We start from the raw sequence: 12,840 nt of genomic DNA, 5'->3' as shown, positions 1-12,840 counted from the left end.
GCTGCGGCTGCAGCTGCGGCAGCAAAGAAGGCGGCTGGGGCGGCGGCTGCGGCGGCGAAGGCGGAGGCGAAGCCGAAGGCGGCGGCACGGCCGTGGGCGAGGAAGAGGGCGCGGGCGGCGCCGCCGCCGCTGGAAAAAAACAAACGGCAAAGTTGTGAAGCGGCGCAGGAGACAGCCACAGCAGACGGACCGAAGAGGTGTCAGCGGCGGCAGCGGCAAGCGCCATGGCGGCGGAGAGGGCGATGGGGAATATTTCAGGACGAGCAAATCATCAGATGCACTAGCCCCGGCGGCGGTGGAGTGCTGGTGCTCGAGCAAACGCGAGCGAGGCGCCGCAGCCGCCGCCATGAAGGCGCCGTGTGAAACGGGGCGCTGCTGAAAGCGAGGCAGCGGCGTCCGCAGACAGCGGGGTGTGTCTGCCTAGGATTCTCGTCTGCCGCGGTGGCGGTGGTCGCGCACGCACCTCCTTGGTCGCTGCACGTCATGCCAAGATAGATGGACTCGACACACGGCTCAGCACCCAGCTTGGCTGCGGCGGCGGCGGCGGCGGCAGCCGACGGGCCCGCGACGCCTGCGGGCGGCGTGTAGCCCGGCGGCGGCGCGCACCAGTCCCAACGGAGGGAGACTGGCGGGTCTGTGCCGGCGGGCGGCTTGGGGCAGCTGCCTGCGTCCACGTAGCACCAGGTACCATCAGGCCGCCTGCAGGGGCGGTTGGCAATGTATGCGCACCCGATTTAAGTAACAACAAGTTGTTCAGGTCAGCCGTGCAAAGCATGCAGAGTCGAGGTAAGCAAGGGGGCCGGTGAGGGTGACCCTGGGGCCGCACTTGTCGCAGCACGTGTCATCAGCTGGCGTGAATTGGAGGGGGCCTGCTGTGCAGGTGCTCTGTGGCGACCCTGGCGCCTGGCAAGGGCACTTTCTGCACACCAGATCCCGCTCTGCACGTGCGCAAGTCCCCAGCCACCCACTCTGGGGTCGAGACGCAGGCGTTGCCTGTGTGGGTCTGGTTTGCGGGGTCCTTCCATAGCCCCGCGCACAGGCAGCCGCTCACAGTCGTGGCGCGGACGGGCCCGCACTGCGAGCGGCGGGCGCGGGCCGCGGCAGATCGAGCGGGGGATGAGCCAGAGCCAGCTGAGAAAAAGGCGATGGGTTGAAAAGCCACTAGGCGACTGAGAGCAGGGGCAACGCCATGACTTCCGGACCTGTTTGGCCTGCAGGCGGCTCACGCCTTGCATGCCTCTGGCGCCGGAAGGTCAGCAAACATCGACAGACCATGCACATGCGGCTGCCGACGCGCCGGTTGACAGCCCGATTGTGGGCTCGCATCCAATGAGCTGGAAGGGTTCCATGCATGAGGAGGGATTGGTGCGGTGTGCGCCAATGGGAAGCTTCCTCAAGGCTTACGTAATCATAGTGGAACAGGACGTTGCCCTGTTCTGCCTTGTAGGCGCCAAAGAACGAGCTGCAGTTGCGCGGGTCTACGGGGCACCTGCGGGCAGTGGAAGGCGATGGCTGCGGCGCTGGGTGCGCGAACACGATTGCAGCTCGGCTGAGAGTTTTGAGGCTTAAGGTTCAGGGTACATGGTTCTTGATGCATGGTGCGTGCTGCCTATGAGGGGGATTGGTGTGAGCTGCTAGGTTTGGAGGTGGTCGATTACGGCTGAGGGTCGGGTGCGTTGAGTCGGGTGCCGCGGGCAGGCGGAGAATTTGCAGTGCACGACATTTGCCAGCCGCGTGCAGCTGTGTCATGCACAAGGCAGTCTGATTTGATCAGCACAGTGCCAGGTGGGAGCAGTCTCCAGGCCTGATGACTCACTCTCCTAGGCAACATGCAGCTTGCCATGAAAGATATCCTCAAGGCACAAATGCTTTTCCAGAATTGCATGCGCCCCCTACGGCCCCTAAACCCCGTGGTGTACACCACGATTTCGCATAACATATTGCGCTTACCAGGGGCCAAACGGGAAGTACAACGGGTCGGAGTCTGCGCACCCTACAAAGCTGCTGTTCGGGGCGCCAGTCACCTGGGTGTTGATTGTGCCACGGCAGTGCAGGCAGCGAGGGCACGTGGGGCTGCCAGGAATGCATGAGGGGACGTTAGGGACTATTGCGTCGAAGTACTGTGCACTGCCGGTTGGCTCGTAGGCACCAGCTGACTCGTCCATAACCTTGCCCGCCGCTGCCGCTACCACTCTCGGCTTCCTCCAGGCACAAGTGCGCCAACGGGCCAGAAGAATTCTGAGCCCACCACCTCCATGCCACTCGGGCTAAAAACCACGACACCAGCAGCAAAATCATGGCAACAAGCGCCAAGCTTTGACAACAACTCCAGATCGTCCAAGGTTATCATCGCCGCTCTCACCGGGTCGTAGTGGTCCCAGCTCCGAGGCGAGCATGTGCAGTTGGCCTGGGTCGTGAAGCGGTACACCCGCCTGCCGGTTTGCGGGTCCGCCTTGTAGGCGGGGCCGGCCGGCACCGGCGGCAGCGTGGCCAGCTCTTTAGGCGTCAGCGGCGGGTCGCTGGAGCGCTCGGCGTCGTATGTGGCGTCTGTACAGAAGTCAAAGGGGGTGCTGTACGGGTCTGCGATGCCTGCGGGGAGGACAGGATTCGTGCCAGAGAGTAGCACTGAGGCTCCAAGACACCTTCAGCTGGATGTGAGAAATTGCATATCGAAATGCGCCTAGGAAAGTTCAGGAAGACGTCATAACTCCAGGTGCCATGGACGGGGGGAAAGAGTGCACGATGGCAGCTGGTGTGCTGCGCCTGGTCGTACCTTGTGTCGGCATCCTGCCCCCATCACAGCTCCCCGGGGCGACTGCGGGGCAGATTACGGACACCACAGCAGTGCGGGAGATAGTGAGTGCCGTTCGACGGCAGCAAGAGCCGACTTGACGGCTGGTGCGGCAGGCTCAGGCCCCCACAGCCATTGTGTGTGCATGCAGTGCAATTGGCGTTACCATAGCACCACGATCGGCTCGAGCTGGCGCCATCAGGGGTTGGCGCCACCACACAGCGCCCCTCGATCGCGGCGCCGCCGCTGTCCGCCGCCGACGCCGGCGCGGCCTCGGCGCCTGGCGCGCCCGCGTACAGCGGCGGCCGGGGTGTGCCGTTCACTGGCGGCCACCACCTCGCGCTGCAGAGGCATCCTTGGGTTGTGCGGTCCCTGCGTTGATGAGTGGGATTCACTGCATTGCGTGGCCAGGACTGGAAGTGCAGCAGGCGCTGCTACGGCTGTGCCCGTTGTCGTCGCTTGCTGATCCAGTAGTGATTGGCCCTGGTGTGGCGCATGTCCAAGGAACCAGACTGCAGCTGCTCTGACTCTGAAATTCTCAAGGCCACAGCAGCATGCACGTGCAAGCCATTTGCATATGGATAGCCCACCTTGTAGCAGTGCAGTAGTCCCAGCCGACCTCCTGCCCAGTGGAGTTACTCACAAACTTGCCGTAGAAAGAGGTGCAATTTGTGGTGTTGACTACGCACCAGTCACCTGAGTGGGTTGGCGTGGCGCGCCAATAACGTGCCTTCTCCAAATGAGGAGCCGATACTGGTGAGTGCTGGTGCCTTAGACGTGTGCAGAAACTGCAACAGAGCAAAGAACACAGCGTGATGCGTGTGGTAAGCAAAGTGGAGGTGCACACATTGTATTTGAATGGAAGCGTCTTGAACGCGGGAGCGGATGGAGAGCACACCATGAACCTGAGGACGCGGCACAGCGCAGCGTGTGCGCACCGCCTGGGTCGTCATTGGGGTTGGCGCAGCCGCTCAGGAGGATCTGGTTGGTTCCCAGGTAGGCGCTCGTGTCGCTGCTCTGCCAGGACCATTGCGGTAGGCAGGGGCACCCGGTGACGCCGACGGCGCCAGATGCGGCCTTGTTGGTGTATGCTTGAGTCCCTGGAACCGCACCCGGTTGCGAGATGCATAGTCTCGGCAGAGTTTAGGTGCACTGTGGGCGTCACAAGCGCGCCGGACAGTGCAGCGTGCTGCGGGGACACATCCAACAAGCGGTCGCCCGCTAGGCGGGTGGGCAGCACCTTGAGCCAGCAGCAGGCGAGCCGGGCTGCCACTGCGTAGTGGTCGCCATGCGGCAGCGGGAACGAGAAACCACACCACGAAGAGGGCCCAATAGCCCCTCGCCATCGCGCGGGCGATCTCGCTCGACGGCTGGCCGTTGACAGCTTTAGATAGGATGCCGTACGACTAGCGGCTGATATCGGAGCTGATTCAGGTAAAACGATGCCGTGTCGCAAAACGAAAAGAGTGCCATTCGCCGGGCCGAGGTTCGCCTTGTTTCAATCGCCGCAAAGGTTTTTGAATCAGATATGACCATGAAATGCCGTGAAGGTCGCAGAAACAGCTAGTGTCAGCCACCTAATCCCAGCCTGAGACTGGGCAGGAAGGGGTGGATTGTTCAACTGGCAAGTGCTGTGCAGAAGACAGCGACAGCCACGCCACTGTTGTGAGAGGGTGTTTGCTGGCAAAATTTCCAAGCTGGGAGGAGCTGTGATATGTGCTGGGGAGGGAGGCAGTGGCTTGTCCCAGGCATCATCCCGACGGCACGGTGAGCACGGCCTCATCTCTGATCTAGAGGGCAAAAAACCCGCAACCGCCAACAAAACTGACAAAAGGCGAACTGGACTGATGCCTTTAAACTCCCAAGGACTGTGCTGCGCCGGTCAAACCCTTGTCGAACTTACACAGAGGTGGGTTTGACAGCTGCCAATGCTTGATTGGCCGTGATCCTTGGCGCGGCACGCCGTGCGAACGTTGTAATGCTGAGTTTGGTCAAATGTAGTCAAGTCAAGACGAGCTGTGAATCGTAGTGATGTCAGGCGCAAGAGGCCAGTGCAGAAGGGTGCACCTCACAGCAAGGGGGCTGCACATGCACACAGAAAAGGCTCACATGCAAGGGCTGCACACCACATGGTAGCCCTTGCCAAACCCACGCCTCCTCGGGTCCTCTGCGGCACAAAGCATCGTGCTGCTGCACACACGCCCTCACGCGCAAAGAATTTGCTCCCTGCCACCGTCATCGGCACGCTCTTTTCAAGCAAGACAAAGACATGATCCACCTGGTCACTGCTTGCTTGCAGCAAGCGCCATCTTTTCAGCCCCACACACCATGCCGTGGCGTTGTAAATGCCTGCCGCGCCCTGCATCTGCCCAGGTGCAGCCCCGACCCCCTCCAATCGCGTCAGCCCCTCTGCGCCGCGTCACAGCCCGCCGTCGCCCCCGCCCGCGCCGCCCAGGTTCGCCACGAGGGCGTTGAGGTTGTGGGTGGCCGCCACCAGCAGGTCACGCCGGCGCGCGCCGACCTGCGCCTCGTCAGACACCCGGCAGAGGCTGGCGGCGGTGTCGGCCTGGAAGTCTGCGAGGCTGGCCCGCGCCCTGTGGGTAGGTGGGGAGCGCACGCAGGTGCAAGGGGTGTCGTCAGAGCTGGTTGATGAGTCGCACAAAGAAGGGCAGCCTAGAAAGACAGCACCCTGCCCGAGGCGCACGGACGGCCCCCGCACAGCGGCTGGCGCGCTGCGGGGCAGCCGGCCAGAGCGCGACCCTGGTCTTGGGCGGCCGGTACTGCAAGCTGCATGCGGGCCTCACATGTTGATTCTCTGGCGCCACTCGTCCTTGAGTTTGTCGAGGAACGCCACCACAGACTGCTCCATGTTGTCCAGCTGATGCAAGAGGGCATTGTGATGGGGGCGCATCCGCAGAATTGACCGATGCGGGGAGTGCAGGCGCCCGCAGGTGCGAGCAGCGGCGGGCTTTGCTGTCTGTTGAGTGCTTATGGGCGATGAGCAGCACGCATGAGGGCATCACACAGCATAAGCATGTATGCAAATCTGGGCCGGCATGGGGCTGGCGGCCGCAACCTGACAGCAGGCTGTTGTTGGCTTGCACAACAGCAGCATCCCCCTTTCTCAGCTGGCTACATGGTCAGCCGATACTGCATGCGCGCGAACGCATGCGAGCATCAACATGCATGATGCCCCTGGGCCACAGGCGCTCACGGCGGCGCATGCTTCGCCTCATCACCCCTTTCCCCCCCGCTCACGTCTCCAAAGACTTGCGCAATGTGTTCCTGCATGCCCTGGAGCCCCTCCAGCACGATGGGCGTCAGATCGTTCGAGTTGCTGAGCTGCAGCGGAGGGGGCGCGACGCCGCTCGTGCTCCCATAGTTTGACGCTGCAGCACCGCCGCCCTCCTCCTGCTCCCGCTGCTGCTGCTGGGCTGGCTGCTGGGCCGGCTGGGGCGAGGGCGTGCGCTCGTCGTCCTGCTGCAGTGACGGCGGCGCGCGGTCGCGGCGGCGCTTGTGGTGCGGCTGCGGCTCTGGATGCAGGTCCTGATCGCCGAACAGAGCGTCCCCGCCTGTCAAGGCCCCCTCAAACTCCATGGTTTGCACTTGTGCTGCGATGTCGTGATGACAACGGTGTGCTGCGCTGACGCTGCTTGTGCTGGGCGTGCCGAGGGCGTTGATGGGTCGCGGCTCGCTCTCCAGCGTTCAAATTTCATTATCAAAATCATCGATTGATTGTTCGATAGGCGCTTAGGAGCCCAAATACAGCCTCCTGGATGAGCGGTGTGCCTGGTGACTGCCAACATTTGAATCGCGGCGACTGTACTTCAGACCTGCGCGTTAATTTTCTCTACCTTATGAGAATGGTCATTAAACATAGTTCTTTCCATTACTTAGTAGCACACATAGGTCCGATTGCTGATCTGGTCGCCCCGGGACCTGCCCCGATCGCTCAAAAGCGACCCGCAAGGGCTCTGGATCAAGGTCGTCCCCTCAACACACCTCCCCGGTGCGGCAGCATTAGCCGAGGGTGGTATGCGGAGGGCGGCTCCGGCGTGCACGCTGCTGCCCAAAATGCGGCCGTGCTCGTGCTGGGCCCCACAGCGCCTCCCCTTCAAGCTGCAGCATCGACCGCAGATGCAGCAGCCCTCCTGCGGCCTTGCCTTGAATCCTACACCCCTCGCTTGCCCCGTTGACGACTCTCGACCCCGTATGACCCCTCCCCCCCTTGCAGGGGGCCATCAACACGCGGCAATGGCTCCGTTGCGACCCGCCCTGGCCCTGCTGCTCGCCTTCCTAGTCACCATCCAAGGCCAACAGGCCTCCGTGCAGGTGTGACGAATGGTGGCTGCAGTATGCAGCATGTGGCGCATGCGGCTCAGCATGTGCAGTGGTGAAAAGGTTGCGATGCTGTCCAGCCGCAGCCCGCCCACTGTCACCCAGTGCTGCCCACTCAACGGCCCACATCTCAGGTGGAGCCGCAGACCGCAACAGAGGCGGTCGACCCAATCGCAACTGTGGCGGTTGAGTCCACCACGACGGTCATCTATAAGAGCGGCTTTGGGCCCGGCTGGCGCGACGCGTCGTACGGCTGCATCAAATGCGCATCCGACACCACTTCGGTGAGTTGAAGGGTCTGGGTGCAAAGCTGGAGGGATTGCATGCATGCGGTGGCACCCCCACCACTGTCTAAACTTGCTCAGCGCATGCGCATGTTGCAGCCCTGCATGTGGCAGCCCCGCATGCAGCAGCCCCGCTTGCGGCAGGCCTGCATGAGGCGACGCCGAAGCGCCGACCGCTTCGGCCTAGAAGGCAACCAACCCTGGCATGCGTGCATGCATGCATGTATGCATGCATGCATGCGGGACCCAACCACGCCCACATGCCTCACAACACCCCTGTCCCAACGGCAGCCACGCGACACCTCAACGGCCTCCTTCACCGCGAGCGTCGCCGCTTGGGGCGCCCTGGTGCTGGCCGCCAACCAATCCTTTCCGCCCGACGGCGTGCTTGACTTTTGGGTGCGCGGATCCGGCGTCATGTTTGTGTCAATCTTCCTGGAGGACACACGGGGCCGCCGCTTCTCCAAGTGGGTATTGCTGCATGTGGTTGGGGGTGGAGCCTTTGCATGTATGCGTGAGCGGGCTGCATGGGCCCATGCATGCCTGCATGGGGCTTGTCTAAAAACTTGCATGCCTTTATGTGGCGCATGCTGGGTTTGCATGCGGTTCAAGGGCAACATGCTATTACTAGACCCACTCACATAGACATGCAGCAGCTTACCGTGCGCTCCCTCGGCCAACCTGTGACGAGCCCCCACCCCAAGCACCAACTACCCCCCATGCCACTCATCCCCGCCCAAATCCCAAACACGTCAATAGGGATGTCCGCCTCTCGCGCCCCGACCTTGACACCGACGTCGTCACCATTCACGGGTCCGACGACGCCGGCTGGATCCACATTAGCATCAGCGTCGCGGGCCTGGCGGACAGCTCCGGGGCCGACGGGGCAAAGGCGGCGACAGAGTACAACCGGGTCGTCTTCAAGGACGTGTCGGGTGAGCTGTTTGGGATCTGACAGGGTTGGTTCATTGGTCGTGTGACACGAGTGGTGGTGGGGCATCTATTTGGCTCCGTCTTGAGCAGTGAGGCGAGGCAGTGCACCGGGGTATGACTGGAGGGGGGAAGCGAAGGTCGGTTGGGGGATGTGCGCGCATCAGCTGTATCGAAAACAGCAACCCAGCCTGGGGCTGCTGAGCAGCTCCCTCGCGCCCCTTGGCGCCTTCGCCCTATTTAGCTTGAGCCCCTCGTACACCCTCAACCCACCAAAACGCGATCACATCAGCGCACTCATCACCAACACATTCCTCGACTTCACCCCAGGCGTGGGGTTCAAGCTCGCTCTCGACGACGTGCGGATCGTCCAGGCCGTCAGCATGGCCCAGATCAGCGACGCCTTCCTGCTCCTCCAGGCGTCATCGTCCCGCATCGCGCCCCTCTTCAACGCCGACCTGGTGGTGAGTTGGGAGTGGGAGGGTTGGCGGGCAGGCCTCGCGCAGGGCAGGGGTGCGATGCTACCCAGCAAGCGTGGAGCCAAGGGGAGGGGGAGTTGCCATAGTGGTCTGGTGCTGGCACTTCAGACTCGAGAGACTCCGGGCCTGCTCAAGCGCAAGGCGCGGCCGCCCAGCAAGCATCCCAATGCGCCCAGCTTCCCCCCAAGCCGTCGCATATGCGCCCCAGTAGCCCACCTCATCTTTGCCCTGCGCTGCCCCCCATGCTGCATACACTGCGGCCCCAGGCGCCCCAGGTGACCAATTCCCGCTACATTGTCCGCTTCAAGGAGTCCCAGACCCTCTCCACTGCCCAGGTGGGCGCCGTGGTCCCGCCTCTGCTTCCCATAAGGGTCGCTCGCGCTGCATCAATGCGAGGCGGGCCGCCAGCTGCGCGGCGGATGTCACACCATGAATGCAATGAGCAGTAGCAGATGCGTGTACACAATCCAGCAAGTGCCCCTTTGATTGAGCCGTTCTCTGCAACACGACCCGCAGTCTGTCTGCGACGAGCTGAAGGGCAGCCTGCCGGCCGGCGCCACGCAGCGCTTCCGCGGCTTCTGCGACAACAGCTTCTTTGCAGTGAGTCTTTAGGGAGAATGTTTTCTGATGTCGGGCTGCTTGAGGGGGCTGAGAGCGCAGAGCCGGCCACCATCCGCACCTCTTGTGATGCTGGCCGGGAGCTGCGCCCGTCTACCTAGGTCTTGGAGGCTGCACATCTTAGGAGGGCCGCATGTTTGCTGCCAGGCATGGCGCAGCACCACGCCTGGTCGGCCGAAGATGCAGTCCAGCACAATGCCGTATAGGCGAATCACACGCAGTCCCCAACCACTGCGGCGCCGCCGCCATCGCCGCTGCCGCCCGCAGCTCCAGTCTGGCGCGCAGTCCTCGAAGCTGGCCTGGCGCTTCGTGCCCGTCACTGTCAAGTCGGCGGTGGGTGGCCGCGCGCTGGGGACGCGGGTTGCGGGGATGGGCGACGGCCTGCAAATGATGTGCTCCCTCTGCTGGAAATACCACCAACACATTGCGGTTGCTGATCATTCAACCCGTCAGCTCTTTACCTCGTGCATGCGCACTACTTGCCAATACATTCGCGCAAACACGCACACGCGCGTGCCCACATACATACATATACACACACATATTGTGCGTGCGCACACACACGAACGCACACACACACACACACACACACACACACACACACATACACACACACCTCAGGACGACCTCAAGGCGCTACGCACGTCACTGGCCGACAAGATTCAGTACGTTGAGGCCGACCTCACCGCCTATGCCTACCCAACACACCCTAAGGTCCCCGGGTTTGGCTAAGGAGGGTGTGGATTTTGGCCCATTGCTGCTTTTGCTGCACCCGCGAGGCCTCACAGTGCAGCCTAAGTTTGTGAACGGCACTGCCGGCGGGCCACCCAGCGTTGTCCCATCCAGAAACCCTCGCACCTGTTCCGACTGCGCCCTCCATACTTGCTGTGCGGCCCGGCGCCTGAGGACTGGCGCCGCCCGGCCCCCTGAAAACCCGCAAAACCCCGCAGGTCTCCAGCTTCCGCGCCCGCGCCCGCAGCCTCTCCGGCTTCCGCGACGACCAGGAGGCCGCCGCCGCCGCCGCCGGCGTGCCCGCGCCCGCGCCTGTGGAGGTGGATGGCGACACCTCTGCCGCCGAGGTGCGGCGCGCCCCGGGTTTGCAGCGCGCCCATCGCTCGGCGGAACCCTGGCCTTCGCGGATCAGGGGATGGCGGGCGATTCTGGATGCCCCATCGCAGAGAGGGGGCGGCGGCGAGGCTCGACGCGGCCGGCTTGAGGGCCGCTCTGGCACAGACCAGCTCAGCTTGTCGCGGGGGTGGAGTGGAAGCCAATTAGGGCCAACCAAATTCTAGGGGCTGACCATTTGCTCGCCAAATGTTCGCAGCCTGCGGACTCGGAAAACACCCCACACGCAAGGAAAACCCGCCCATCCGCAGGGCCAGGCCGTCGCGGCGGAGTCGAGCCAGGGCGGCGCGGTGGCGGCGTCCGGCGGCGTCGACGTGTTCCCGCCCACGCTGCCGCCGGATGAGCAGGCGTACCGCGTGCTGCCGGCGCCCGATGGGCGAAATGGCACGGTCAGCGCCGCGGCCGACGTGTGGGCGCAGGTGGGCGGCTGCCGCGGGACGGGCGCCGGCGCCAGGGGAAGATCAGGCCCCGCACTGCGTGCATCTGAACAGCGGCCTGCTGTTCCCAGGCCTCACCTCACCTCCCAGGCCTCACGTCACAGGCGCCCACGGCGCCTGCGCGGCGCCGCCTCAGACGCTGCTTCCCCACGATCCTCCATTCCTCCACCCACCCTCTGCACATCCCCCTCCCTGCCGCCTTCCCCCAAACATACACGCACACAAGACACAAAATAATATGTTACGCAATCATCATCATGTACACTAGTCATGTTCAGGTCGCCCAACCACCCCCCAACCTCCGCCCCATCCCCGCCACAACCCTCCCTGCCCACACCAGAGTGGCGCGCGCTCCTGGGGCCAGGACCGGATGGACCAGCTGCGCCTGCCCCTGGACGGCGTCTACAACCCCGGGGACCTGGACGGACGCGGCGTGCACGGTGTGCGGCGGCGGCGGCTCGCAGCGGCCACGCCGCTGTCCGCCGGCTCTGACAGCCGTCGCCGCCGTGCGACTCACGGCCGCCTATGCCGCACTTGCGACCCGGCCCATTCACGCCGTATCCACTTACGTTCCCTCCCCCACCCTGGCCCCCGCCGGCTGTCCCACCAACCTCGCCCTCGCCTGCGCGCCCCTCGCCCCTGCCACCGCCGCCCCGGCCGCCGCCTCGCCCAGTGTTTGTGATCGACACCGGCCTGAGGGCCAGCCACGCGGACTTCCGCGGCAGAGTGGGGCAGGGGGCCACCTTCGTGGGTAACAGCTACGCAGACGACCACGGCCATGGCACCCATGGTGAGTGTTGTGTGTGTGTGTGTGTGTGCGCATATGTGAAAATAGCACGCGCATGTGTGCTTGCTCATGTGTTCGATCTGCCATCATTGATGAGTGGTTGGATCGCGGTGAGAGGCAGCCTGGCCAGCAAGGGGGCTGCAGTGCGCATGATGTCCCACAGTCCTCCAGCCATTCGCATTTGGGACCCGCCGTCCCCCCCCCCCAAACCATGGCAGCCCTCAAACGCGCCCCTCCCCCTTCCGACCCCGAAAACCCCCCGCCCCCTAACCAGCGTCCGGCACGGCGGTGGGCGCCATCCACGGCATCGCCCGCAGCGCCACTCTGCACCCCGTCAAGGTGCTAATCCACCGCGGGCCCCAAGAGCGCATGCAAGCCTGTGATTTTGGGGGGGAGGGTGCACGCGCGGAAGCGCCAGCCGCTGCAACCGGCTGCTCAAGCCGAGGCGGGAAGGCGCAGCGGTGGCCCGGGGCCCGGGGCCTGACCACACAGCGCAACACCCTGTGTCCCTCTGTCTCACCGATTTGCCAACCGCTCCCACCCCCCCAGGCCCTGGACTCTCAGGGCGCGGGCAGCTACAGCAACATCATCAGCGGGATGCAGTGGTGCGCCGCCGCGCCGACCCTGCGGCCGACCTCGCCGCGCAACCAAGGGCTGAGAGCGGGCGGCGCCTCCAAGCGCGCCGCCCGCCCAAACGCCCAGGGCCGATCCTGGGAGACGTCCGCCCCCGCCTGCATCTTCTGGACCAGCTATCCCAGGGCCACGAGCCGTGGCCGCCATTACTGCCCCTGAACACAACCCCTGCCACGCCGCCGCAGCTGACAAACACCCCCTCATCGTCGTCCATTTTCTCCAGTCCGCCCCAGGTGAATAACGGCACCCCTTGAAACCGCTCCCTCCTTTTCACTCGAACCCGGCAGGGTCAAGTCGTATGTGGCCAACAACGGCATCAGGAGCGCTGTCGTGTCGCTGTCGCTGGGCGGCCCCCGCTCCGCCGCGCTCAACGACGCCGCCGCCGACCTCACCGCCGCGGGCATCACCGTGGTTGTGG

The 12,840-nt window shown here is 64.0% G+C and overlaps 3 protein-coding genes across 3 annotated transcripts in view; 1 reads left to right on the top strand and 2 right to left on the bottom strand.

Annotated features, from left to right (window-relative positions):
• Positions 1-1,950: 1,950 nt before the first annotated feature.
• Positions 1,951-2,786, bottom strand: MNEG_6514 (hypothetical protein; the record flags this gene model as incomplete). The annotated part of the gene is made up of 3 exons (XM_014045015.1): positions 1,951-2,024; positions 2,363-2,589; positions 2,774-2,786. Coding segments are annotated over 3 exons (314 nt in total), but the record flags the coding sequence as incomplete, so codon positions are not given.
• Positions 2,787-5,210: 2,424 nt separating this feature from the next.
• On the bottom strand, positions 5,211-6,388 carry MNEG_6513 (hypothetical protein; the record flags this gene model as incomplete). Its single annotated transcript, XM_014045014.1, has 3 exons — positions 5,211-5,385; positions 5,596-5,669; positions 6,050-6,388. The coding sequence occupies 3 exons, from the start codon at positions 6,386-6,388 to the stop codon at positions 5,211-5,213; spliced, it is 588 nt and encodes a 195-aa protein (XP_013900468.1).
• Positions 6,389-7,045: 657 nt separating this feature from the next.
• Positions 7,046-12,840, top strand: part of MNEG_6512 (Extracellular serine proteinase) — a gene marked incomplete at both ends in the record, with an annotated part of 8,428 nt that continues 2,633 nt past the window's right edge. The window contains 16 exons of the mRNA XM_014045013.1: positions 7,046-7,123; positions 7,264-7,413; positions 7,705-7,880; positions 8,173-8,348; positions 8,674-8,807; positions 9,089-9,157; positions 9,339-9,422; positions 9,708-9,773; positions 10,062-10,154; positions 10,391-10,519; positions 10,817-10,984; positions 11,343-11,508; positions 11,676-11,792; positions 12,064-12,128; positions 12,339-12,394; positions 12,710-12,830. Coding sequence (XP_013900467.1) covers positions 7,046-7,123; positions 7,264-7,413; positions 7,705-7,880; positions 8,173-8,348; positions 8,674-8,807; positions 9,089-9,157; positions 9,339-9,422; positions 9,708-9,773; positions 10,062-10,154; positions 10,391-10,519; positions 10,817-10,984; positions 11,343-11,508; positions 11,676-11,792; positions 12,064-12,128; positions 12,339-12,394; positions 12,710-12,830 — 1,848 coding nt within the window. The remainder of the gene's footprint in view (positions 7,124-7,263; positions 7,414-7,704; positions 7,881-8,172; positions 8,349-8,673; positions 8,808-9,088; positions 9,158-9,338; positions 9,423-9,707; positions 9,774-10,061; positions 10,155-10,390; positions 10,520-10,816; positions 10,985-11,342; positions 11,509-11,675; positions 11,793-12,063; positions 12,129-12,338; positions 12,395-12,709; positions 12,831-12,840) is intronic.

The sequence above is a fragment of the Monoraphidium neglectum genome (genome assembly GCF_000611645.1).
Source record: "Monoraphidium neglectum strain SAG 48.87 unplaced genomic scaffold scaffold01064, whole genome shotgun sequence".
NCBI lineage: Eukaryota > Viridiplantae > Chlorophyta > Chlorophyceae > Sphaeropleales > Selenastraceae > Monoraphidium > Monoraphidium neglectum.
Note: the sequence above shows the minus strand (reverse complement) of the source record. Positions and strands in the feature narration are given on the sequence as shown.